The 27212-nt window shown below is 42.6% G+C and overlaps 1 protein-coding gene and 1 long non-coding RNA gene across 3 annotated transcripts; one reads left to right on the forward strand and one right to left on the reverse strand.

The window, feature by feature from the left end:
* Window positions 1-5532: 5532 nt before the first annotated feature.
* Window positions 5533-19793, forward strand: mpp3a (MAGUK p55 scaffold protein 3a). The gene is made up of 19 exons (XM_046415547.1): window positions 5533-6475; window positions 7559-7630; window positions 7747-7865; window positions 8536-8613; window positions 8971-9051; window positions 9228-9365; window positions 9466-9547; window positions 11318-11403; window positions 12254-12328; window positions 12505-12701; window positions 13506-13570; window positions 14431-14451; window positions 15461-15502; window positions 17528-17683; window positions 17858-17938; window positions 18032-18125; window positions 18216-18324; window positions 18580-18708; window positions 19612-19793. The coding sequence occupies exons 2-19, from the start codon at window positions 7594-7596 to the stop codon at window positions 19789-19791; spliced, it is 1770 nt and encodes a 589-aa protein (XP_046271503.1). The 5' UTR covers window positions 5533-6475; window positions 7559-7593; the 3' UTR covers window positions 19792-19793.
* Window positions 19794-19830: 37 nt separating this feature from the next.
* On the reverse strand, window positions 19831-22803 carry LOC124073391. 2 transcript variants are annotated; one of them, XR_006845677.1, is made up of 4 exons: window positions 22785-22803; window positions 21892-22015; window positions 21357-21398; window positions 19831-19968 (listed from the first exon to the last, which is right to left on the reverse strand). It is a non-coding gene; the product is annotated as an uncharacterized LOC124073391 (long non-coding RNA). The 2 variants fall into 2 exon arrangements; XR_006845676.1 differs by lacking the exon at window positions 19831-19968 and having other exon boundaries at window positions 20108-21398.
* Between the last annotated feature and the right edge of the window lie 4409 nt (window positions 22804-27212).

Consider the following 27212-nt stretch of genomic DNA (forward strand, 5'->3'; position numbering starts at 1 on the left):
AAAGCATCTGTGTTTATGTTGAAAACAGACTGAGGACCAAAGTTGTCTCTGTATGTCCTGTAACTAAGTTTCACATAAAATCAGAAATAAAAAGCAGCAGAATTGACCAGGATTGAAGAACTGGTCAATTAACTGATTACGCCAAAGATTCTCAAACGTTTTGTCCCACATACTGCTGCCCTGTTAGATGAACTCGATGACCCCTTTGAACACATATTTTAAATTTTTTAATCAAATATTTATTTGTTAATTTCATTTGACTGGTTGAAAAGATCGCAATCCTTTTATGATACTTTTATGACCCAAATACTTTTGGTTGGGATCATTTGATCATTTTTTTTAGGTCTTCATCAAGTAAAAATGTCAGATATTCTCTGACTTCTAGTGTCTCCAGTGTTCAGTATTACATAGATTATATATTTGGTACATATAGTTGGGTATTTCTTATCTGTTTTATATGATTGTAAATTTAATATCTTTGAAGTTGGAGTGTTGGTCTAACAAAACAAGTTATCTTCTGGGGACTTGTGATCTACATTTTTCCCCTTTTTTCTTTATTCATTGTATAGATAATAAGATTAAATGATGAACTGCATAAACAGATAAATCAACATCATTCTTTGAGAAAAGAGGGAAATCCACACACTGCTGGGTTTTATATCCCTGCTGAGCAGCAGCTGCTCTGTAGTGTCTTCAGAAGCTGTCACGGCTTAAGTCTTACTGGATGAAGTATCAGAGAGACTCTGGGAGACCTGATGGAACTCTTGGCGCCGTGCTGATCGCTGCGAGGGCCAATCGCCGCCCCGCCGAACCTGCTGACGTCACACCACCTCCAGGGCTCGTGACCGAAAGCAGCCGGAGAATAAAGCGCTTCTGCACGAGCTTGTGTGAGCGTGACAAAGAAAAAGATGAATCAGGCACAAAAACAGACTGAATAAAGACAAAAACGGACGGGCAGAGACTGAGTAGGCTGAGGTATGGCACGGAGACAGGATGTCTGAGTATGTTGGTTGTGTCTTCATGTGAGCTGAAAACTGTGTAAATTACTTATGTGTTTATGAATGAGTGCATCAAGTGAAGCAGAGTTCACTTCAGTGTTCTGTCGGTTTGTGAAGCTCTTATTTAACACAGGATCATATCATTAATGCAGTGATGGCAGTAGTGAGAGCTGATCCGTTTGCGTTTTTAGCTAAATGTGTCTGGATGAACGTTACATGACGAAGGCTGTCATCTGACCAGCTGACTTCTGAGCTTTTTCTGTGACCTCACTGGGGCTCCATCATGTTTGTGTGATCTGCAGCTAAGCTCTTAACTAGATTTGAACTGAAAATGTTATTTTTGCTGGGTGATGTCTGAGTGCATTTCTGAATCAGTGACGTTTGGCGACTTGCATACAGCAGCATTTATAACAGCGACTTTTCCAAGCAAACCAAAACAGCACCAATGTAGCATCGCTCTCCCATGACCTTAACATCATGGTGGACTGTTACAAGAAAAAGTACCAAATTCAATACAGCAGAACCAGAGATATTGTCTTTTTAATTCCATACATTCTTCTTCCTTGTCAAAACCCTGTTCCTGTATTATCCACAGTGCAACCCAACACACTTGTTCATGAGTGATTGTGGCGCTGCTCAGCTTTGGCGATCTGTGACACACAAGTACGCATTGCTGAACAAGTTACGTCACATCTTAATGGAGCTGAATTTTACAGGAACTGGAGAGTCCAAAGCGAATAAACTAAAACTCTCATGTTTCATTAGCTGTGTTGTGCCACCCAGTTTTAGATCAAACCGGAATACGTCATGAGTGTGGTTAGCACAAACAAAAGCATCAATCTCTGGTTTAATTACTTAGAACAGCATAATTGGGTTGCAGTTTTCATCCATTTATGAACTTAATTCATAAATCTTCCTGATCTTTAATTCTCTCCTCAGTGGCTTTTGTTTTCTACAAGCTGATTTGTCAGTGCTGGCTGTGGATGTTGTAAAAATGATGAGGAGGATGATGAAGAGATTCTTATAATCCTTCATCAAAGGGAGACTCTGCAGTCATATTACATGTTGAAACAGACTGTTGGACCCCGGGCTAAAAGTTTAATTAGAGAGACTGGTCCTCATAGGTGAACATCAGGTCAGGAAGACTGTCCTCACAGTCCTTCAGAGTCAGGTGTCCACATGTCTTAGCTCTTTAGTGGCAGTTTCGTTCTGAACAAACAATAAAATATGAGAAGCTGTTTGGTCTCGTCTTCAGGAAAACAATGAGGTCCTCGCATCCCTTCACTGCATTCTGTCAACTGTCCTTATAAGCAACCAGAATCAGAAGTGTCGATATGCAGTTCATGCATTGTCAAGGTTTTGAACTATAGATCAGATGCACACATTTTGCGTGTATGTAATGAGTGTAGTGGGGTACTCTTTTAGCCTAAATTTGTTGGTATTTTGGCAAACTGGCAGTGTAATAGTATGCCGCGTTAGCAGATTCTGCAGTGTAGCCGTGGATGTTCAGGCAGACTAAAACATGATGATGCTCGAGCAAGTGCTGAAGCTATCAGGTTTGTGTTTTTCCTTTGTTTTCCAAGCGGATTTACAGACATTTATATGCAAAAGACATTGATAGATTTCATATAGTACATTTAAGACCCTGCAAGTTTATTATCTGAAAGTGAAAATGAACTGAGTTATTCTTTGTTTGCACATTTGTTCTGTACATCGCTTGTCCTTTGTTTTCTTTTGCCTGAAAAATCCAAGGAAGCGAACAAGATTTATGTTCTATATTTTTTGGTTTCATTAAGGTGGCCCTAGTTTTGCATTAATTCAGCAACAATCCACACTGGCTTTATTTCTCATTTGACTTATAGACCTGAGTAATGTCTCGTCCTGCATCACGGTCAGAACGAGCTGAACAAGTCACCAAGCATTCATCAGGAAAAAGTGCACTGCGACTGTCAGTTTGCAGGCTAATTAGCTAATTAGCCTTCAGCTGCAGCACATGAAACGGCATGTAAAAGTGTCAGCAAATGGTAACTCAATCTAACTTTTAAAAACAAAAAACTATGAACAATCAATGGGGGAGGGATCATGCGGATATGAATTTTTTTTATCATAAAACGGGATGAATAAATGCAATTTTATCTGCAGCTCCTGAAAAGCCCAGACCCGTTGATAACCTTGTACTTTTGTCTTCCATAGTGAATCAATCCATTCGTGCTTGTTTTTAATATAAATCTGCACATTACAGAAGGAGACATTAAATTTTTATTTGATTATATTTCTACCCGTTTCTACCAGTCACACGATGGGCAGAAGGAGATCGGGGGAAAATTTTAACACGTTTCTTTCCCGAAGATGATTGGATGACATACAAAAACTTCAGAGTATATTGAAATACAGTACACAGTGAAGCTGTAATGATAATGATTTTTTCTTCCTCTCTGAGTTAAATATAAGTAACGTTGTGGAGAAAATCTCAACTGACACACTTGGGGATAAAGAGATGGTCTCTTGTGTGTTGAACCCACTGATTCTCTTGACAGAACAAGAAGAAGAAGAAGTGCTGCCTCCCTCATCCCTCCTCCTGGCTTTGTAATATCCTGTCTGTTCATTATTCATGAGCTCATTGCTGTCTCTGTCTGTCTCAGCTAATCATATTCTCATTGTGTACCATCAAAGTGCAGTGATAACTTCAGAAATGTTTTAGGAGGACCGAGAAAACTGCAAGCTTGCAATATAAAAATATTCATGTAAAATTTCATCTGACATACTGCGGGTTTTCAAATGAACAAGCTTGCAGAGATGCAAATTAAGTGCTCACACACTAATGGATGTGGTTTCTCAGTGTGTGTGTGTGTGTGATTTTCTCCATCCATAAGTATCTGATTGCACTAAAACCTCGAGACACAAGTTAAAAACCTTGAACGTGTATTTGTTGTTTTGTTGTTTATAGCTGCGTCATCACACTGATGCGAGTTCAGACCACAGCAGCTCGGATGAGCCCAACCTGATTTTGAGTAGAGGACTGCAGTTCTTTCTCTGTCCTTATTGCAGAACTCTTCATTTGCTGCACTACATATTGATGTTAATGTTTTCAGGGTAGCGAGCCTAAGAATACATTCTGCTGTCGTATTGTACTGGTAGTTAACCTAAATCACATCTTATATCTCTATAAAGCACATTAAAGATATAAAAAATATCATTAAATAGAGAATCTAAGGTACATGAATGGATCATAATATCAGGGCCTAGTAAATATTATCATCTTCACCCACTTAATTTGGTGGGTTAGCACGCTAATGATTGCTAATCAGCAATAAAAATAAAGTAATAGAGTACAGCTGAGGCTGAGCAGGATGCCATTAGTTCTGCAGTTATGACTGGCTTAAAGAAGAGCAGGAAGCGGCCATCTTGATGGTTACAGTAGAGTGTAGTTGATTATATGTCATGTGCATTCATTCATCAAGGCAAATGCTTTAAGACAGTTTAAAAGATGTTGCATCGTATTTTGTTCAAGTTATCAAAAATTTTAGAAGTGATGGCCAAAAGTTTCTTAATGGCTTCAGCCGCCTCACGACAGCACGTGACTCAAAGACGTGTGCACACACACACACACACACTGGACTTTAACATGAGTTGGGATGTTAAGATGATGTCGAAGTGTCTTGATGGTGCATCTCTTTGCCTTGAAGCTGACACATTAAAAGGAACTCTTGTTTTTGATAATCTGGCGTCTGCTCCGCCCTCCTCTTCTGACTCTTCTTCCTGTTTAGTTTGGCTCTCAGACCTGCTGTTCCTCACCTGTCCTCTAGTCACTGCTGCAGAGTCGCTGCTCATGTGGACCAAATCACCTGCATGTGCAGCTGCTTCACATTATTTTTTTTATCCCACACCCGTTTCTCCAGTCTGCACCCAATATTAAAGCCTGGCTGGCATGCTGTTTTAACAGTTCAGAAGCCAGGTCAGTGATGTTTTTGTCTCCTGCGTCTTAGTAGAAAAGCAGTCTTAAAGATTGTTGTTGGTTGCCACCGTCTCTTGTCCAGAACAACCAGTCCCTTGTTAATTACTACTAAAGAACATGTAAAAATAACAGTCTGAACATGAGCTCTGTTGCTATTTCATATTTCAAGTTCATATTTATCACACTGTCTGACCAACACACCAAAATCCAAACTGTGCTGGGCAAAGGTTAAGTGATAACTCTTCATACTTGTGAACACTCTTTATTGCAGCTTTGTTGTATTGTTCCAGCTTAGTGAAGTTTTTCTGCCAGCGTGGTATGATGGAGTCTGTGGTTTACGTTATTGACTTGTGTTTCCAGTGGGAGGAAATGGAGAATATTGAGTGCAGTGACAGGGTTATCGATCGGCAGGGCCCGTCATAATCTAGAAGTCAGTTCAGTTCTTCAGCAGACTGTGTCTTTGAGTCACTATAAAGGCACCACAGCCAGTGTTGGGCCTGAACGCGTTCAATGACGATCGTTCATGAACTCGTTCATATTTTGGCCGACCGTGAACTGCACGTGCTGTATTTCCGCTTGATGAACGTTACTGTGAACGCGTTCGTTCTGACGTTTGTGAACGGCGCTCTCTCACAGTTTAATTTCGTTCAAGAGCGGGCCAGATTTCCAAAGAGCCTTCCAGGCGAAACCTGACGCTAAACACACCGTAAGCAGCCCTAACGTGTAGCGGAAAAACAACCCAACCTGGCAACAGCTGTCACACCTGTCGCACTAAGAAATACGTCATCAAAATACGGAGCGTGGACGAAGGCAGCGCGAGCTCGGACCGCTCAGCCTCCACGGAGTTTGACTATTTGAAAAAGTATTGTAATGGGAAAACATTTGCAGCTTAAGGACTGCAGTCCTGTTTTTGTTTTTATAATAAAGATAAAGACCGTTGAAGCAGCAAGTTTTCCCTCATGTTTTAGAGAATATACTGTAGGGCTGAAAGCTGCAGCTGCTACTGCTGTGGACTGAATGGGCCAGTATTTTGAGGCCTGTCGCCTCAATGCTAACGTAAACCATGGTTGGATAAGGATTCAAAATTTGATGAATGAAGATGAATCTGACACATTGTTTCAGTGTTAAAACTGATAAAATAATTGCTGTCTGTGGTTCTCTATGGGCTGTAGCAATAATTTTGACAAATAATAGCTGGCAGCAGCGTATTGAAGAAAAAAAAACTATGAACTGGTTCATTTTTGGAGCCTTGAACTTAGTTCAAAATTTTGACTCATGAACTATGAGCTAAACTAGTTCATTTTAAAATTTGTCAACTGAACTTTGAACTTTTTCCCAACACTGACCACAGCATACTGGACAAATTAAAATCTTGGCCTGGTGATGAGGAAAAGTGAAGAGTTTACTGAAGTTCTGAGAATTTATCTGCAAGGCTACATGAACAACATGAAGCCAAATGACATTCCCATCAGCCTCAGCTGCACTTAGTGCCTAGTGCTAATCAGCATGCTAACACGCTAAGGTAAGCTCGTGGTAAACAATGCACTTATCTTAGCATGCTAACACGCTAAGGTAAGCTCGTGGTAAACAATGGACTTATCTTAGCATGCTAACACGCTAAGGTAAGCTCGTGGTAAACTATGCACTTATCTTAGCATGCTAACACGCTAAGGTAAGCTCGTGGTAAACAATGCACTTATCTTAGCATGCTAACACGCTAAGGTAAGCTCGTGGTACACAATGCACTTATCTTAGCATGCTAACACGCTAAGGTAAGCTCGTGGTAAACAATGCACTTATCTTAGCATGCTAACACGCTAAGGTAAGCTCGTGGTAAACAATGCACTTATCTTAGCATGCTAACACGCTAAGGTAAGCTTGTGGTAAACAGTGCACCTGTATAACATCAGCATGTTACACAGAGCTGCTAACGTGGCTGTAGACTTTCTCCAAAATAATCCCAGCTGTAGAAAATTCCTGAAACAAGAAAAACGGGCCTGACAACGGAAATGCACAACTGCTTCTTTTCTCCTTAAGATAAAAAGAAAACTGACACGATTTAACACAGGATGTTTGTTAATCTAAATTCACAAATATCTTTTACCTGTAAAGTGATTATTGGCCCCAACAGAAAGAGAAAGTCTACACGTATTTGGCATGTGAGATGGTACACATGGTGGTATACTTCCTGCAGATTAATGCGTACTATATGATATGCAGAAGTCCTCCCTCTCTTATACACCAGCACAAAGCTCAGATGGTGAGAGTCGGTGTGATTAGTAGTACCAGCAGTGACTGTCTTACTAGCATGGCTCTACGATGCTACAATGTCGTACGCGTACACACCTACACACTCACAGATGAGGTAATCGCGCCGTGAAATGGGAAATGCAGCCTGGACTTATAGCACTACGTCTACAAGATGATTTATGGTTATTATTACTGCACATGGGCCTCCAGGTGCCTTCACAACAGTTGTACATGCTCACACAAACACAGTTACCCTTATCTTTTTATTTATTCTCCCATACAGTGAAATCTCTCAGAAACTGAAAGCAGCAGTCAGCATCTGTACAGATATTATAATTTCTCTCTTTCTCGCCAGGTATCCCCCTCCCCCTCCCCTCACCTCACTGACCCATGAAAGACGCCATGCCGGTCCTCACAGCAGGAGCGGGTGAGATGAGTTGGCACAGACGCTCAGCACATACTGACCATACTGCTTGAAGCTCTCTGTGCTCCATCTGCTCATGTTAATCTACATGAGGGTTTCTTATCCCCCTCCCTCTGCAGGGCTACACGAAACGTTGGCCCTGCTGACCTCTCAGCTGCGTCCCGATGCCAATCACAAAGAGGACATGGTCTTCCTCAAAGATGTCTTCAGTGAGAGGAGCTTGGAATACCTCATGAAGGTGAGGTTGCTATCCCTCCTGATTTCATGAGTAACGTCTTTACTGACACGCAGCCGTGCACCGTTCATCTGTAAGTCATCTCGAGCGTTAGCGCAGGACCGCCGAAAAGTTGCTTTGAAGACCGGCAGCTACGGGATAATCCAGAAGAGCTACCTTGTGGTGGAACAAGTTGTTAGAAGGGGTTCTGTTGCCATTATATTCATAATGTCTAAAAGTACCAAATCAGTATAACTGATGGGTTTATGTAATTGTACTCATCATCCACTGCGTTGGCCATTTTAGGTGGAAATTTAGTCTCTCTTAGTTTTTAGAGGAAACCCTTGCTGGAGGGTTGCAGTGATGCAATTAATATTTTTGCAGATGGTTTCATATTCTATTGATCTGTAGATCAGCAAGAAATGTAACTGCACCAACTAGCACAGGGAAGAAGAAGAAGAAGACTTCTAGCTAGTAAACATGGATGTAAACAATAAAAAATAAAATGTTTTTGAAGCTCTGGCTCTGCTAATATTTTGAGTGGGTTTCAATACATTCATTCATTAGACCTCAAGGATGCACATGATGCATTTCGGTGAGTAACGCTGAACGCAAACATAACCTTCAGCTTTTTCCAAAACTGCGCTTTCCTTTGTGAAAATCTCCTCTGACGAACTACACGTTTTTGTTACAGATTCATGAGAAGCTGAGACAGTATGAGAGACAGAGTCCAACGCCCGTCCTCCACAGTGCGTCTTCTCTGGCAGAAGATGTACGTTCATCACACACACACACACACACACACACACACACACCCAAAACTACTTTTCCACTTGGGCACAGCAGTCAGTCACAATGAGTTAGCTCCCACAGAGAGGCAACACAGGTATCAAAAGTGAATGTTAATGTTCTCCAAGTGCTGAATCATCCCGATGCTCATCTAATGAAACTCCATATCCTGCTGCTCTCGCCAGTCATCAGCGGGGGAAACTGCTGACCTTAGCTGCCCGCCACTTATCTGACTGCGTTTATTCTACAGTAAACCGCAGCGTGCATTACCGACAAACACATGCGCAGACTCTTACCAGGTCAGGGGGCACACGGTTCATGCGAATGTTATGATCGGCAGGTTGCAGAGGAGCTGCAGAGCGGACCAATGAGCACCGAGGAGAAGGAGCTGCTGCACCTGCTGACATCTCCACATCTCAAGGTAAACACACAGGAGGAGACGTACAGTAGCACTGGTGGACATTCGTGCAGCCATTTTTCCTCTCAGACATTTTACTTGCCCTGACGTCAGGCTGTAACTTCATCTCGGAGGCTGTTCACAGATTGTGGCAAACGTCAGCATTGTAATCTCACCGTGTCTGCTTCCTGTCCCATCAGGCCGTCCTCTCGGTGCACGACACTGTGGCTCAGAAAAACTTTGACCCCGTGCTGCCGCCGCTGCCAGACGACTTCGAGGACGAGCTGGAGGAAGAGTCGGTGAAGATTGTCAGGCTGGTGAAAAACAAGGAGCCTCTGGTGAGTTGTGATGGATGAGAGAGGAAAAGAAGGCATGAGAGCAACAGGGACTGAGACCTTTGCTCTTTTCTGTTAATGATCATATTCTTCCGTGCTCCAGGGAGCCACCATCAGGCGGGACGACGCCACTGGAGCGGTGATCGTGGCTCGCATCATGAGAGGAGGCGCAGCTGACCGAAGTGGTAAATCATCCTTCATTTTGTCACTCGGGGCTTTCCCAACCTGAGGGACAGGAAAGATAAACACAAAGCAGTGAAAAAAAAAAAAACGGCAAAAATGTGTTCATGTCTTGTACTTTTCTTTAATCTTGTGCAAGTGTGTCATTTTGCCTTCAAAGGACTTTAAAAGTTATTCAAATAGAACAGTCTGAGCAGAGAAAAATCACTTTGATTGAACAACTTGCATTCAAGGAAATCTCTTGTTTCTGTGCATTTTAACTTGCCACAAAGGATCCCCCTTCACCATTAGCAAAGGTACTGTGGTGCTGGACTGAAACACAGAGCAAATAAGCTCTAAATCACCTCTGATAAAATGCATTTCAAGATTTTATCTTAACAAAGCTTGTGGATGCATTAGAACCATATCCAGCTCCATCAAAATAATGGCGGACAAAAGGAGAGTGTATGCATTTACTGACCAGATGGGCCGTACTACAAATATCTGCTGCGAGTATGTTGGAGTTAGAGTACTGAGTGGATGCTTCCCATACTGATATGTAATTCTGGAGGAAGGCATACAAATCCCCTATAACAAAACACTCTCCATATGCAATTTGTGTGTACCTGTGTAGGATGTGAATTCATTCTCAGTTTGTTAAAACCCTCAAAATTCCTACGAATGATAAAAAACATAACTGGTGTCCTGACTCGCAGCCCTGCTCATGTTTTATTGCCACGCGCCCAATGACAGGGTGTTAGAAGTAGATGCTGATTTGTATTAAGAGGTATCAACCAACCACTGACCTGTACAGGTGTGCTCCTCTGCCGGCCTCCTCAAGCCGTCCATACATGCAAATCGTCGCCAGCTTAAATGTGACCTTTGTGGGACATGTTGGCTGTGGCTTAAGAAACACGCAGGATTCAGGGATGACCTGCAAAAACAAAGTTTCCTGCAATGGACGACAGCCAGTAATGTACAACATGACGACAGCCAGTAATGTAGCACAGCCCTCAGGAAGCTGAGCCACCAGGACGCCTCAGGAGGCTCCTCACTCGTACAGCCGTGGGACAGACTTGGCGAAACAGTTTCATGAGAAATGTGCATACATGTACGGGATAACCAATCAAAACCTGATACTGTAGTGACAGCGAGATCAAAGCAAAGTTAGGAAGAGCTAGAGGTGCAGCAGGACGAGATGGATGGGAGCGACGGTGCGGTTGTTGTTGAAGCCCAACGTTCTCCTCCAGTCCCCAGAGAACCAATCACACATGATGATAGACTGAGCAAAGCTCCTTTCATGGGTGTTACCATGGAAATGTCAGCCACATGCAGTTTGTGTGTGTGTGCACGTTTGGCATTAGAAACATGCATGCTGGGAGACTAAACCAATCATTAGTCCCTGCCTCTTGTTTTCTTGCTGCGTCAAGTGATGTGAAAAGCTTCTGAAGCTGCAGACAGACTTCAGAATTAGCCTCAGGTCTCCTTGTATGTCTGCTGAATGCATAGATTATTGGTGTATGACTGCAGAACAGTGTGTCTGCCGTGTGCTGCTCTGTCCTGAGGGAGAAGCGCATTGATCCGACTTCTCCCAGACTTTGATTTCATTGTTGTGGCTGCAGCTAAACAGATCACAGCCGAGGACAGAGGCAGGCCGTATCTGTGAATCTGACAACAATACTGATGTTAAGATAAACGACTGATAAACCCCATAAAGGCCCACCTTTATGATCAGTGAAGACTCTCTGATTGACACCGAAGCACTGAAGTCTTCATACCGTCTCTCCTCCTCGCAGGTTTGGTCCATGTAGGAGATGAACTCAGGGAGGTCAACGGAGTCTCAGTGATCCACAAGAGGCCTGATGAGATCAGTCAGCTGCTGGTGAGACACACAGTTCTGCTGTAATTTCAGTGTCTAAAGAAATGCTCGTATAGATCAGAAATATCTAAATATTAAAATAATCATAACAATAATTAGGATTGTGTACAAGAATTTGTTGTTCAGTTCTTAAAATCCTGAGATCAGTATGTCAATGTGTTGGTTTGTGCTACAGACTGATTTATTAATTACAATATTTTCCTTTTTGGTTTACAGTTTCATCATAGTAAAAATGTTTTTTTAAAATTTATCACGATTTGCATTTTAAGCAACTATATATTTAGAGGAAAAGAAACAGGATCATTTAAAATAAATGGGAATGAAAGCTAGCAGGACAGATTCTGAGAAGCGCTTTCATATCATACACATATTTATAATATTAGTAATTGTATGACAAAGTCAAACTGCATCAATGCAATTCAAATCAGGTAAATATGAGGTTAAGACAGATAAACTCTGGTCAGCGATCACCAGGAGGAAGCCGCACATAAATATAAGACTAAAATCAATGAGCAGATATCCAGATGAGTGTTCATTTCTGTGTTTTTGTACTCAGTAAAAATCCCATCAAAAGTAAATTCATGTGCACCAATTAAATCTGTTGATTTAACTGCATGTGTGCGCGGTGCTTTTCTTCAGGAGTAGGACTGAAATGGCCAGTGTAAGTTTTGTTTATATACAAGCCTCCCTGTATTTAGCCTGAACAGAAGCTCTTTTATTTATTTATCAACGGGGTGCAGTGACAGTCCATTAAAAGTAAAATCCACCTTTGAAGTGTACTTGGTGTTTGTCTTTAATTTGAAGCTGCACTCTCAGTCTTCTCTCAGTCCTCTTCTGTCTATTTGTGATCTAGTCCCAGTCCCAGGGCTCCATCACTCTAAAGATAATCCCTGCCATTAAAGAAGAGGACCGCCTGAAGGAGAGCAAGGTGAGACGAAGCACGAGCAACTGAGCGCGCTCAGTGAAAATACAGCCGAGATCAAACACTAGGCTGTTTTTTTCCCGTTTCCTGTACCATTAAGTATTTTTAAAATCAGTTGATGAGTTTCAGGTCCACGTATATTCAACAATACCTAAATACGATGCTTTTTGTCTTTGATTCAGGTATACATGAGAGCTTTGTTTGACTACATCCCGCTGGAAGACAAGGCAACGCCGTGCCAAGAGGCTGGACTTCCCTTCAAGCGGGGAGACATCCTGCAGGTCGTGACGCAGGACGACCCCACGTGGTGGCAGGCCAAACGTGTGGGAGACAGCAACCTGCGGGCCGGACTCGTCCCCTCCAAACAGTTCCAGGAGAGGTGAGGGTGTCACATCTCACGTTCGTGTCCTGCCGTGTAAACAATCGGTGCCAGGACTGTACGGCGCACCCACTCAGCGCTGATATTTATTTTATCCAGCCATTTGTAATCTGTTAAATCCACATTCATGTGTTCCACTTTGAGGGGTCAACTATGATTAGATGGAGCATCAAAGCGGCGTGGAAAGAAAAAACATAAATACATTGAAGCACGGCCTTGAATAGAAGCATGCTGATACTGTTAGTGTCATAATCCATCGGTAAGATGATCTCAGCAGGCCGGGAGATCCCTGCCAAACACTGCAACGTCTGTTGGATTAATAACCACAGCTTAAACACAGAGAAAGACACAGAAGAGTCTTTACAAGGTGTTCTGGGGGTTGAATGTTAAATATGTAGGATGAAATAACACGTTTCTATTGATGTGGACTCCTGCCGCACTCTGAGCTGTGGGCTGAGACATGGCAGACACCACATAGTGTCATGGATTGCTGAACAGGCCTGCTGGGCACAGAGGTTTGTCCTGTTGGCAGGTTAGACGACTATAAAGAGACACAAAACAATGATCCCAAAGAGATGCAAAACAAACAGAAGGAGCTCGCGTGTCTGACTCTTATGTGGTGGTTGGGTGGGGGGGGCTTTCACATGTTTGAGCGTGTTGTATGGTGTTCCCTGTTCCTCTCCCTTCCGCCTCTTTTGACGTCCCTCCTCACCTGTCGCTTACTGTGTTTTTTTTTTCTGACCTGATGGTTCTCTTCCTGCCTCCGTACTCTGTGGCTCTTTGTCCTGCTGCGCTTTCCTCCAGGCGACTGGCCTACAGGATGAAAATGGGTACTCTCCCGAATCCAAAATCCCCTAAAAAGCCTGTCTGTAAGTTTCTGCTTCACAGGATTCCATTGCATCTTTCTGCATTATTTCATAATTACAGTTTACTACCTGCAGCATCTCCCTCCATCAGCTCTGCTCTCTTTGACTAATGTACTCAGTCACTGTCATTATAGGACAATAAAACCTCCGCTAGACAAATGCAGCAATGTTTTCATTGACATTTATTGACCTTTTTTTGCTGGTAATTGGCATTCTCAGAGGCATTAGCATTCATTGTCCGTCCTCTCCATGCTGCTGCGTGTTTTTAAAAAGGGAATGAGAGAGAGAGATGGAGGGACGCAGAGACGGAGGGAGGGATCACAGATATGAATTAATCTCTTTCATGTTTGGTCCATCTGGCCAGCCAGCAGTTCAGCTTAAGCTGATCCAGACAGTGTTACAAGCTGCACCCACTGAGAAACAAAGTCTCGGCAGCACATCACACTTCTCACTTTCTTGATACAATAGAGGTGACTTGTAAACAGCCAGGTGAGTGGGGAATGTGAGCGGCGGCGCTTCGTGGCGCGTAAGCTGCGTGCGATCCGATTAGTTCTGAGCCACGGGGAGACGACAACAGATTAGCAATATGGCAGCTAGCCCTGCTACGCCACGCAGCAGCGAGCCTGCGGGGACTCTTCTGTCTCGGTCTCCCTCCACGCTCTTCCAGCTCTCTGATTACTTCCCCTAAATCCCAGCAGGGGCCCTTTAAATGTGGGCCCTTAAATTAAAATCTGCAGATCTTCATTTTAGGACTTTCCAATTTTCATTCTTTTGTGTGTCATCTGAACCAGAATGAGCTGCCTCTTACCTGCTCTGATGCTAACATTTCGCATTCTGTTTTTCCTCGTTGCATACTGTATCAGATGACCAAGGATGTGATAAAGGTGGGTACATGTGCAGCAACAATCATGATTCATTGAAAACACGCAGACATCATCGCACAAAAAACAACATGTTCAGAGAGGCCTCAAAGCCTTGGTGTGTGTGTGTGTGTGTGTATCTATCTATGTAAGGCTTGCACTTGTGCTAGTTGGGTGTGCATTTGGGATTTCTACTGCTTCCAGCTTAATTCCTCCCTCCTGCTGTTAGTGCACCAGACCAGAATAGAGATTCTTTGCCTTATGCGTGTGTGTGTGTTTGTGTGTGCGTATGTGTGCGTATGTGTGTGTTGTACCAGGTGATGTGAAGGCAGCACAGCATCCCTGGAGACTTTAGCTCAACCAAGCAGAGGTTGTTAAAAATAACAATAGCTCCTCTTTTCTTTTGCGTCATCCTCAGTCCCTGTTATCTTTTGTTCTGTTGCTCCCTCCTCATCTTTACTCCGCCGTAGCTTCAGCTGCTGCTTTCACGTCATTGTATCGTTTTTCTCCGTCATTTGGCGCACAGTGCACACATTATCTTCTGTGAAAGGACTGAAGTTGGACACTTAAATGAGCAAATAACAAATGTTTTTCTTGTGGCTTTGTGTGTGTGTGTGTGTGAGGCGGTTTGTACCTCAGCTGTGCCTCTCAGAGGACTTCAGGCTTGTGTTTACATGTGTGTGGGTCACACAGTCTCTGCTCACCGATGGCTCCTTTCCAAATGAAGGAGAGCCACCTTTCTCCTCTCCTACTCTTCTCTCCTCTTCTCTCTCGCCCCGTAACGTCAGAATCTCTCCATCAAGCCTTCGTTAGTGGCTGTCGCCTTCATTACCTCTTGGCTGAACCTCCACTCTCGCCTCCTGCTGTCTGCCTGCCTGCTGCCTGTCGCCTGCCCTCTCCAGCGCCCGTGGCCTGACCGTCCCTCCCCCCCTCGCCCCCACCCCCTAAACTCTTCCACTTCCCCTACTCCTCGACTCTTCCAGGTCTCTTACCCTGTGCTTACCCCCTCTTTTCCCTGCTTGCCTCCCTACAGAGGACTGTGACTGTGAGGGCTATTTCAATGGACAGTACATAGGTGAGAGTGTGCACATCTTTCTCCACCTCCTTCTCCCTACCTGCTCTTTGCCTGCTGCAGCCTGGCTGTGCGCTGGTTCCCCGTTCTTTGTGGGCTTGGGGGGTCTAACTGCCTTTAGGGTCGGCCTTGTGTGGGCCCGGGGGTTGAGGGACAAGAGGACAGTTCAGAAGGGGTCAAGAGAAAGGGGTCAGAGACAACGCCAGAGGAGGGAGATGGATGAGGGATTTGTTTGGGCTCAAGGAAAGGGAAGAACCCCGTCACTCGTGTCTTTGTAACGTAGGAAAGACGTGTAGGAAGTGTCGTCTCACACCTCTGCAGGTGCCAGTAACAGATCTGCCTCTTCACAGGCTCGGCTGCATAATTAGAGTTAACACCGTGTCAGAGTGTCAGATATCACAGTGCAGAAGCAAAACAAACCTAGACTGCATTACATAGAGAATTACTTTATATCAGGAGTACTGTGTCACATGGGCTGCTTCTGGGGAAAAGGGAGACTGTTTTCTGACTTAATAAATTCCCAATAATTACTAGTTACACTTGAGCATTCACTTGGGCTTCTTCCCATTTTCTGATTCTGCATTCAGTACCAAATTACGGTTCATTCCAGTAGACGCGCAGGCATCGAAATTGAAATATTATCACCACGTTACTACAGTAACGGTGAATGTTGGTACTGAAATACTTAAGTATAACCCTGATTCCAAAAAAGCTGGGATTTTTATGTTGCATTAACAGGCTTTGCTGAGTTAGGGTGGAGGTTGGAATACATTTGTCACCTTTATCTTCTCTAACCTTCCACTGACCTCCCCTCCCTCACCCTCTCTTAGCCCAACCCGGTTTTACTCTCCCACATCCTGTGAGCTGCTGGAATGATGATGATAAGCACAAGGAGTGATCTAAACGCAGCTTATCGAAAACCTTCTCGCTGTAACGTCGGTGTTGAAACAGTACCTGTGCTTCCTATCATGCACTCTGCTTGGAGCTGTAAAACCCTCCCCTATCCAACCCCCCCCTCCTTGCAGTGTTTGGATCCTCCTAAACCTCCCTCCCTTCTTCCTGCCTTGCATTTAACTAAGTGCCCCTGCTGCTGTGCTGTGGCCAGTGCACTGCTTGCCCCCCTCCCCAAAAGCCCCCCACCCATCCCCTCCCACCCCATGAGGGCCCTGCTGCGTTGGACGCATTGCACACTCAACCAGGCACGTTTGCTGCTCGTTCACCCTGTGTGGAGGTGTGAGGCTGGGTTGTGTGATGCTCTAACGCCAGTTATAGTCTCTCCTAAGTGTAAAGCAGTGGCGCCCTCCTGTGGCCAGGTGTTTTCCTGGGAATTTTATTCAGGTACAGTGCCCGGCGCATTCCCTCAGGTACACACCACTGACGGGGGATACAGGCAGTCCTGGCCATGGGAGATCCTGATTTGCAGCCCCTCTCTGCTGCTGATGTGGTGTTTCTCAGGGCCAGGCTGTCCTGTCTGTCCTGCCTCAGCACCGTAGCCTCGTTCAGAGCAGCATGCCTTGTTTGGACCGTGATGTTGGATAATGTGTAATTTTGGTCACTGAAATCTGTTTCGAACTGCAGAAAGAGTCTTTGTCACGTTTAAGAATGAGTTCATGAAGAATGTTTTGATTAAAACAGAGTCTGCTTCAGTCTCAGGCTTTAAGAATTTCATCTGATGTGTTTACTGTCAGCTGCATGTAATCCAGTTTTCAGTTGAAGCATGACTGGCACTGTTCAACTAATGTCACACACAAGTGTTTATACTTCAGATAAGAGTGAGCCATTTTCATCCACGTGCACTATTAATTAAGTTTGTTAATGCATGATTATCTATGGGTTGGACGTGTTTGCTCTCTGCACTTATCTAAGTACCTTCTCTACACGAAAAGATTATATTTGCATCATGGAACTGAAGTATTGCACTTAAGTCATGTAACCTTATGTAAGTAACTTTATGGTTCACGACAATCTGATCCAAGACCTGCTTTTTTTATCTGGTCCTTCTCCCCTCCCTCTCTGGCCTCACTGTAGCTGGTTTACGAAGGAGTTTCCGGCTGAGTCGTAAGGACAGACAAGGATCCTCTGGAGAGGGCTCCGATCCCGGAGACCCCGAGTTCCTGACTTATGAAGAGGTGACCCGCTACCAGCAGAGGCCACATGAGAGACCCCGTCTGGTGGTCCTGATTGGTGAGACTGAGCCATTGAAAGGCACAAAAATTCTCCTGTGACAACAGTGACACCTAGTGGATCAAACTATGTGTTGCAACACGCTGATGACCCATTTCTTACAGGATGACGCATGTATGAGTTAACTTTTATTTATTTTTTTCTCTAACTTAAACATACAATTGGCTTGCAAAGGCTCTCTCGGAGCAAGAATCAATGAACTCAAACAGCGGGTGATTTCTGAAAACCCACATCGCTTCGCAGTGGCTGTACCGCGTGAGTTACCCAATGTTTATATACATTGTACATACCAATAAAGCCAACATTACGTGACACATACAAGCAAATTCCTCTTTTGTGTCCCTACAGACACCACCAGGCCCAAGAAGCCTCATGAGAAGGAGGGTGTGGAGTACCACTTTGTCACCAAACAGCAATTTGATGCAGACGCTTTAAACAACAAGTATGTTTGCACTAATACTGCGTAGCTTTGATGTAAGTGTGTATATCATTTATTTCCTGCTGAAGATAAAGGCTTCTTGTTTCTCCCCAGGTTCATAGAGCACGGGGAATACAAGGAGAACCAGTACGGCACAAGTATAGAGGCTATCCGCTCTGTACAGGCCAAGAATAAGATGTGCATCGTGGACGTGCAGCCTGAGGTAGGGGTCATGCTACACCCACTGAGCACATCTTGTTTAATGCGCGTCCAGCTGCATCACAATACACCGTCATAACATATCACGAGCTACAGATCCTGCAGGCAGCGGCGGTTTTCTGAGTGTCTGAGGACATGCCGTCGCATCAGATCTGCTCTGTGTGGAGAGTCGGATGCATCACTGTTGACTTTCTCCTATCATGACTGATATCTGACCTCTGTGTTCGCTCTGTTGCATGGAAATCCTGCACCACTCCAGGCGCTGAAGAGGCTGCGGACAGCGGAGTTCAAGCCCTATGTAATATTTGTCAAGCCTCGTGTACCCGAGAGCAGACGACGCCGCAGCGCTGCCACCTCACCAGGAGGGGGAGAGCACGGACGCATTACGGTGAGTCCCAGGTTTTCTCTTGACATTACCTGTGTGACAATTCAGTGGTGTAGAAGAATTTTTCCCATCATCCACCGTTATTGTGTACTGTTTGATAAACAGACTCGAATGTATGTGACATCTCATGAAGGTGTTCTTGTTCATTCAGTCATTGGTCACTGGTGAAAAAGTTGAGTGTAGTGCTGAGTGTAAAAATTGTTTTGGTTTCTGACCTCTGGATATAATGGGATGTCACTTGTCCACCGAGGGCCCATTTCGGCCAGTTTAAAACATACAAGCTTGAGCTAATTTTCCCTTTTCACACCTTTATTGAATTAAAACAAATTCTTGTGGCTCATGCATGAGCATGCGACCTCACAACGCACACATTTATCTGCAATTTGCAAGTGACAGTTAATTACTTTAGCATTTATAAATTCAGCTTGGGGAAATTTAATTTTTACACTTGTCTTTTTCATTACACACACACACACAGGAGCCCTAAATACATAAACAGTGGAGAGAAGCGATAGGGCTGCCTTGTAGTTGGTCCAGTCCACGCTTTGTAACCTGGTCCAACCAGGCCACCTTCCTGTTCCTGAGTGTAGTCCCCTTGACTGAGCTACTGTTGACTGTGTTATTTGTGAAACATGATGCTGCCACCATTTACAGTCAGGAGTAGCTTTTGTGAAATAGGTTGGTTGGTTAGCTAAGCATTTTAGACACAATTACAAGAGTCACCCAGAAGCAGCTTCACAATTTTGGTCTCTGCGGAGAAAAATTCAGCCCTGAGGTCCGACATGTGCTTATGGGAGGTTCCCACTGCTGTAATGGGACACAGCTAGGGGTAAACCCGGCGGTCAGTACGATCCTGTGCCTGCTCCTCTGTCTGCATAAATCACTTCATTTTGCTTCTTGCAACAGGATGAAGACCTCCAGGAGATGCGTCAGTCTGCCATTCAGATTGATCAGCAGTATGGACACCTGGTGGACCGAGTTCTGATCAAGGAGGACTCAGCCAGTGCCTGTGCAGAACTGCGAGGTATCCTGGAAAGGCTTGAGCGAGAGTCCTTCTGGGTACCTGTCAGCTGGGTGCGGACCTAAACTTCCCCGTATCCTCCAAGAAGGACCTCACAACCAAACAACCCACCCAAATCCTGCACCGGTCCTCTCCTATTGACCTGATCCAACTTTTCCCCTTGAAAAGGTCTGCTGGCCAGCCTGGGAGTCTGCTGAACTCCCTGTGAGTACCTGATGCAGGGCGGGTCAGACAGCCGTAAACTGAGGCACCAGAGGGAGAGGAGGATGTCAGAGAATACCTCATTGTCTGGGCCACTGCAGCAGAAGATCGTCAGCTCTCTTGCCCAAAACATCACAGTCTTACTGTAACTTCCTCGAGTCATATTTATTCAGGTTTGGTTTTAATTTATTTATTGACTTCAAAAGACACAGAAACAGGCGAAGGTTTGTAGTCAGAAGTGTTTCTCACGGCGCCGCTCTTCCGGGCTGCGTCGTTCACTAGAGCGTGTCAGGTTTGGGATGCCACTCAGAGGATTGCTCAGTCAGTCAGCTTTATTGTGACTCTTGTTGGAGTACCTTCAGTAGCATGTTTTTGTTTTTGTTTTTAGTTTCATTCAACTCGATGCCAATTGCAGAACACTTCCTAATTAATTCTCACTGCTCATGCATCCTGTACAGTAACAGAACCAATCATACATGCCACAGCAGTATGATGTATACAGTCAAGTGAATGCCATTTGAAACTAACGTGTTCTTTTTGCTAAAACCACACTTTCCACACACTGACTGAAAAGATTATATCTGAATGGAACGTGAGAATTTTTATTTTCTACCAAACAGTTTGCTTTTAGGAAACGCATGACTATTTAATCTCAGATGTACATATTGTAAATGTTACTCCTCTTGTGCCAACGAAATACGTCGTAGCACTTCAATGCAACCTGTTTACCGTCAATCCCTGGGAACCCACGTCTGTTTACGCGTAGGACATAACGCTGTGCACAATGTGCGGATGGATGTCAAGGTGTACGTTCACATGCCCCTTTTACATGCCGAAATGGGTTTTGTCCAGTTTCCTTGCACATATCTGTATTTTTGACTGCAGAAGAAGAGTTGGGTACGAAATGTCTGTTTTCTTTCAGAATCAGGGTTTTGTTGATTGTTTGTTTGTTTGGTTGACGTCTAATGACTGAGTGTTGAGATGGGAGATGAAATAACCAGATTTTACATCAGAATTGATCCAGTTGCTCAATAAATTGATCAACAGAAATTTCAATTCAATTCAATTTAACTTACAGCCATCAACAAATATTTTTGGGAATTAATATTTTAGTTTATTTAGTCATTATTCACTGGCTATGGCTTCTCAATTATAACAATCTGTTAGTTTTTTTTGTCTTGTGTGAAGATAAAAAGTTTTGGTGTTACTCAGACAAAGCAAGCAATTCAAAGGCATTTCTCCGTATTCCCTGACATTTTACAGAGAAAATAATTGGCATATAATAAAATAATGAAAACAGCCTATTTCAAACTATTTTTCACCTATTTCAAATTACAGGTCTGACACTGAGATGATTACGGAAGATGAATTTAAAATCTTCCAGGCATTTTACAGGAGTAAAATGTGTGTTCTGAGTGGGCCAAGTTACCGTCTTTTTGGCACCAAGTTGTCTGTTTTGTTACTGCTCCGCCTGCACAAACAAAAAGAGGAAAGTTTGTATTAAAAAGACGATAACTAGCTTCAGCTGAAGTTTTTTCTGCCATTAAGAAGACAGACTTGAAAAATACGAACCTATCCTTTAATGACACAAAAGTTCATATCGGTTGACAAAATTTTAAATGACTTATCACTCCTATACTGGCGTTGCTTTTTTTTTTTTCTTTTAAGTGTGTTGAAAATTGAACAGCTTCCATATGCTTTCTGTTAATTTAAAAAAAAAATAATAAATAAACCTGTGATGTTCTCTCAGTCTCTTCACGTGCTGTACGAACCAAGAAACCCTGAATGTTGAATTTGTAACGTGTCATGTACAAAGTGCCATAATAAAGTGAGATGAATCAAACGTACGGTATGTTCACTGGACTAACTCCTTTAAACACAACACTGTCAGGTTTTGCTTCGAGAGTGGCTGCTTCTCATCTACAGCCCGCAGTAACGTCACAGTGTTTAATGTGTGCATTTACCTCTCAGCTGTGCTTGGCCTCACTGCAGTTCATTTAAGTGCATCTAAAACAGTGCCAGGAGTCCTCGCCTTGCATTCAGAGCGCTGCACGCATCCCATCAGCGACGTTTTCCAGGCGGTAAACACTGGGGAGGGCATGTTGTCACAGTGACAGATAAGGTCAAAACAAAGTGACGTTCTGAAGAGAATTCAGTGCACTGAGAGCTCCAACTATTTCATTTCGTTGTTTTGGAGGCGGAAGAAAGCATTTAACACTAGCCAATTAAGAAAAAGTATTCTTCAGAATGGATTTTTTTGTATGTAAATAAAGAAATGGATGGCTCTCTTTAATGCCATTAAACTCTTATATATCTTTTAATTACTGAATTACTGTAATATTAACATACATACATACATCAACACAATATTAACACAACATTGTGGCCAGTAATTTTAATTATTCCATATAGAGTGAGGTAGTTCTATGTAAAGCAATATACATATTTAAACTGTAAAAATAAGACGACTGACAAATTGTTAATTGCCAACTATTCTGATAAACTATAATCATCAACATAAAGGCCACAAAAAAAAAGAATGTCGAATGAGAGGATTTGCTTTTTAGATTTTTACATGTGGGCTTAATATTTTTAGATTTCAGCTGAGATTTTCTAATTAAGGAAATAACAGATTAATGATCCATTAAAAAACCGTTAGTTTAGGGCTAATTCATATCATCATCTCCTGCTGTGTGTATAAAAGTTTGATCTGTAAAGTCCCATTGCTTTCAAATGAATGCACTGAGGTAAAAAATACTTCTTTCCTAAATGTAGAGGAGTAGAATTAAGATGAAAATACTCAAAACAAATACCTCAAAATGGAATGTGAGTACAATACTTACACAACGTCGCCCACCATCGATATCACTGAGAGTGGAGCAGTTCAGTGCTTTTCATGACTAGCAAGGCAACCTTGATAAAAAGGTGGCGTTCCTCTTCAGTCCAAGGGAATCCTAAACCCAAAAGGTCAAAGATTAGTGATCTGTGTGGGCTGGTACAGCATTACTGCAGCACATAGAAAAACAACAGATTTTTGAGTTGGTGTCTCAATCAAATGACCTTGCAACACATGCTGGTGCAGATTTAAATAGTTTGTTTAAAATATACTGACCTTACTTGGATGTGTCCATTTATTCAACACTGAATTTTATATTAGATTTAACATGAGGCACGAATAAACACGCTGGTGCTATATAGTGGGTTTTTCATGATTAAAACAGTTCCCTGTGGAGTCTAAAAACTTATTTCCTTTTTATGACTTTGCTGCAGTAAACACCTTTTTTTTGGACTTTGCACTAATTCTTCATTACCGTCTCCACTCAGTTGCTGTAATTGAAAAAAGATAGCAAGGCTATTATTGCGGCTGTGTAACGCAGGTTTTTCACAAAGTTTTGTGAGGCTTCATCATCGACTCTCTTTCTCTCTCTCTCATATGCAATTACCTCAGCGAGCACCCTGTGACTCCTGAGACTGTTGCTGACAGAGCCAATTAAACTGGGTAACAATCATTCTAATTAGTGAAGCTGCTCCACGGAGAAAATGAAACTATGTTAGTGTGAAAGTGTGCTGAGGCTGCACATGGATCCACTGACGTTCATTATGGACAAACAAAATATGCTTTGATTCACAAACTTAGCGGTTAACGTGGAGGTCACACACCCCTCAAACCTGCCAAAAAAAGAAAGTAATGAGTATGCAAGAGTTAGTCTGCAGAAACTGTCACACGCCCGATACCCACTTAAAGAAAAATAATAGCAGTTTAAATGTTCATAGAGATGTGTTCTGCTTCTTAGCTTCTTTACCACTTTCATCTCAAATTCCCAATAATGTAGTTGTGTTAGTTGTTTCAAGAATCAAAAATTGCATTACTCCCACTTCAAATCAGCTTCTCTATTGCTCGCAACATTTCAGAAAACAAAATTATTTGCTTTCTTTCCCAGATTAAGATGAGAAAGCTGATGGCACTTTAACTGGTCTATAGTTTAGCATAAAGACTGAAAAACCAGCTAGCATGTCTGTTCTAAGTGAGAAAACACACCTAACAACACCTCTAAGCTTCCTACCATGATGTACTCGGTTTGTTTATCCTGTACAAAGCCTACAGCCATGCTAGCAGCTCTGGGAGGCTGTACGTAGGGACCGTGCCTCTAAGGGTGCCAACAACCAGCATGCTAACATGCTCACAATAAAAATGTTAGCCAGCTGGTGTTCATCAGGGATTTTTAACATGTTTAATATTATGTTAGTTTAGCATGTTAGCATGCTAACACAACAAAATGTACGAATTTTAACGTCAACCTTTTCGCTGTGCCTCCAGTTTTCAAGCTAAGCTGACTACGGCTTCATCGTTAGCATGTAGACAGAAGGCCGATGTCATCAGATGTGCTTTCTGTCTGTGTCCACACAGAACATCTACAATTAAGTTACAAGTTCAAATGGCCTTATGATTTCCACAAGGACATAAAAAAATCAATCAAGATAAGAGAGGACAGATACAGAAAACAAACAAAAAAAACGTATGAAGCATGCAGAGAATTGTAATTAGTCCTGTGTTTATCTTTACTTTGTGAGTAATGATATTTTCTAAGGTTGACTGAGGTTGGATTCTCATAATGAGGCTTTTTAGAAGATTTGAGATTGTAAACCTAATTAACTGATGGCAGAAAATAATCAAATGGAGGTTTAAGATGTCAAGAAGCTTTATCGAGTCATCAAGTGTTTTGAGGCATGGATAGAAGAAAAATACTAAAAAAGATGAACATGAACCTTGTCGAAGGCGAGCTTTTGAACTCATTTGGGCCTTGAAAGCAGCTTATAATGATGATGATATATTGAGGCATTATTGGATCTGAATTCAATTACAGGTATATGGTGTTTGGCACAGCCGCTCCTCTGTATGAGCCAGACTGGATGTAATTCAGGTTTAGGACTCCAGATGAAGATATAGCGAAATTTAGAAAACGACTCTCATCTGAGGGCTTTTTGTGGAGATGGATGAGATGACCTTTAGATTAAAAGGGGGAAGTCTTTGCTCATTTTCCTGTTTGAATTATGGGGTCGAGCTGCAGATCACTCACAGAAATAAGTGTTTGCTAACTAAAGCATGAGATTAGAGGAAATAAGCTCTTTTAATTTCTAACAGAGATTAAACTAGAGGAGGTTGACCTGTGTAAATGATTGCGGGAGGATTTGAGGTGATTTTCAGTGTCTACAAACTGTAAATTATCTGACTTTATTGTCTGAGAGAATTACTGAAGTGTAAATCTTCTCTTACCTGTTTTGTTGTGTGTAAACAGTGATAATTTGTCATAAACAAAGCCATTATCCATCTGCTTCTTTTGTGTGTGTGTTTGATCTCTGTGATCAGATGATGGCAGGTGTTACCAATGAGCTGATTAGTCAGCTGCAGTGCGAGTCACTTGAGCTGCTGTCATGTGTTGTCATTGGATGAAAAGGGCAATAATCTTTATATTTTTCTAGACTTATGTGGATGTGTTCACTATGCTGATAGTGTAACAGATAAATACAAAATAAAACAACATCAACTCTGCAGTAAACCACAGAAGATCGTGTTCTAGATATTACCAAATCTATATATACTAAATCTGTAGATACAATGCACTACAGAAAAGGGCTTCAACTTCAACTGGAAGCCCTAACAGCAACACACCTGAAAATCCACAACATGGCCTACAGAATGTGGACATCTGGTCTGCTTTTCATGGTTTAGCCTAACTATCACATCAAACCAACCATTTAATTCTTTGTCTTTTGAGGTCAAAATGACTTCTAATCTAAAAAATACATTTGGTGGTTAAATAATCAAGTTTTTATATGCATTAAAAGAGGGGAAAGAAGAAAAACATCAGGAGCTAGTGCAGTTGAGTGACATTCATTCAGTCATGCCTCCAATTAATGCTCTTTCAAATCCCTGCAGCCAAGCTCCAAAACCTTCAAAACCTTTAAAGTTTTAACAGCCTGTAGTTTTGAAATGAGATGCTCAACAATCACATATGGGGGAAGGTTTTGGTGTCTACCCACTTTTGGCCAGTTGAATCATAGAATAATGATAGAAAACCAAACTGGGACACACTGCAGATGAATTGTGATGTGGATTATTTGTCCATCATATTACATCATGTTTTTAATCCACGACCCTGTCATGGTACGATCATAAAGCTTTATGTGGCCTCATCAGACATACAGACGAGATATCAATGAGCTGCTACATGACCACTAGATGGCACAGGCAGAACACGAGGTGGCTCAGCGTGGCAGATATTTCTGGCAGGAGATGATGTTAAAGATGCTTTAACCCTAAAATTATTTTGTGATGATAACGTTAACATCCTAATTCTAACTGCCCTCAGGCACCGAGAGCCGCATCACACTTGACTTTGTTTACTCTCTTGTGCTGTGAGACACGAGATGAAATAAAAAGCTGGTAAATACACATTTCTCAGGAGTGATACTGATAAAGGCCACATGTTATTGAATCAGAACTCAACATCTGGTCATGATAAGACGCAGCAGCAGCAGCGACAGCAGCACTTCTCCACTATCAGGCGGTCTAATCTCATCTGCGCTGCCTCTCAGGTACTGTACAGCATGAAGGCCACACAGTAATCTCCCCAGGTGACTTTTTTCATAATGTAACTTGTAGCAAGTAGATTTCTCAGTGATGGATGAGCCAGAGAACAAATGATTGTAATTGTGGAGGCTCTTCTGTAAAGGTTTCCCTCATGTCCTCGGCTTCATTACTTTGGCCCAGACCTCCCCCTGCAGTTAGTGTTATCTATCACTGTTTGGCACAATACATTTCACTGAGGAGCACCCACACACACACCCACACATTAATACGTTAATACATTAATACGTTAGTCAGACATGAACACACATGCACAATGTGTCCATCATTATGACTGAGATTGCTTTGGGATTTGCGGTTTCTTTCATTATTCATTTGCCAATTTTAATTTAAATCAAAATCTGAATTTCACCTTGGTTTTTTTTTATTTGAGGTAGGACTGTGATTAGATTCTATTTCCTGAGAAAGTTTTGAATATCCTGTAGTTTCAAATAACTCATCTGATTTTCCCACCGTGGGACTAATAAAGGTTTATCTTATCTTATTAAGTAGTGCATGATACCTGTGGCATCCTGTGTGAGCATTTTCTTTGGTCTCTTATTAAGGTTTTTCACTTGTTTCCCCACACACTATCCTACACTCTCAACATGTTTTTTCATAAATTATATATGTAAGATAATGTCACAGAAATTCTTA

The sequence above is a fragment of the Scatophagus argus genome, chromosome 16 (assembly GCF_020382885.2).
Source record: "Scatophagus argus isolate fScaArg1 chromosome 16, fScaArg1.pri, whole genome shotgun sequence".
In the NCBI taxonomy this organism is placed as follows: domain Eukaryota; kingdom Metazoa; phylum Chordata; class Actinopteri; family Scatophagidae; genus Scatophagus; species Scatophagus argus.

Bases quoted from the DNA above. Each gene is read 5' to 3' on its own strand.
- mpp3a (XM_046415547.1), top strand. From the start codon at position 7,594: ATGAAAGACGCCATGCCGGTCCTCACAGCAGGAGCGG. The intron at 9,052-9,227 runs GTAAACACACAG...CTGTCCCATCAG, and splicing joins TGACATCTCCACATCTCAAG to GCCGTCCTCTCGGTGCACGA. The intron at 11,404-12,253 runs GTGAGACACACA...TTTGTGATCTAG, and splicing joins ATGAGATCAGTCAGCTGCTG to TCCCAGTCCCAGGGCTCCAT.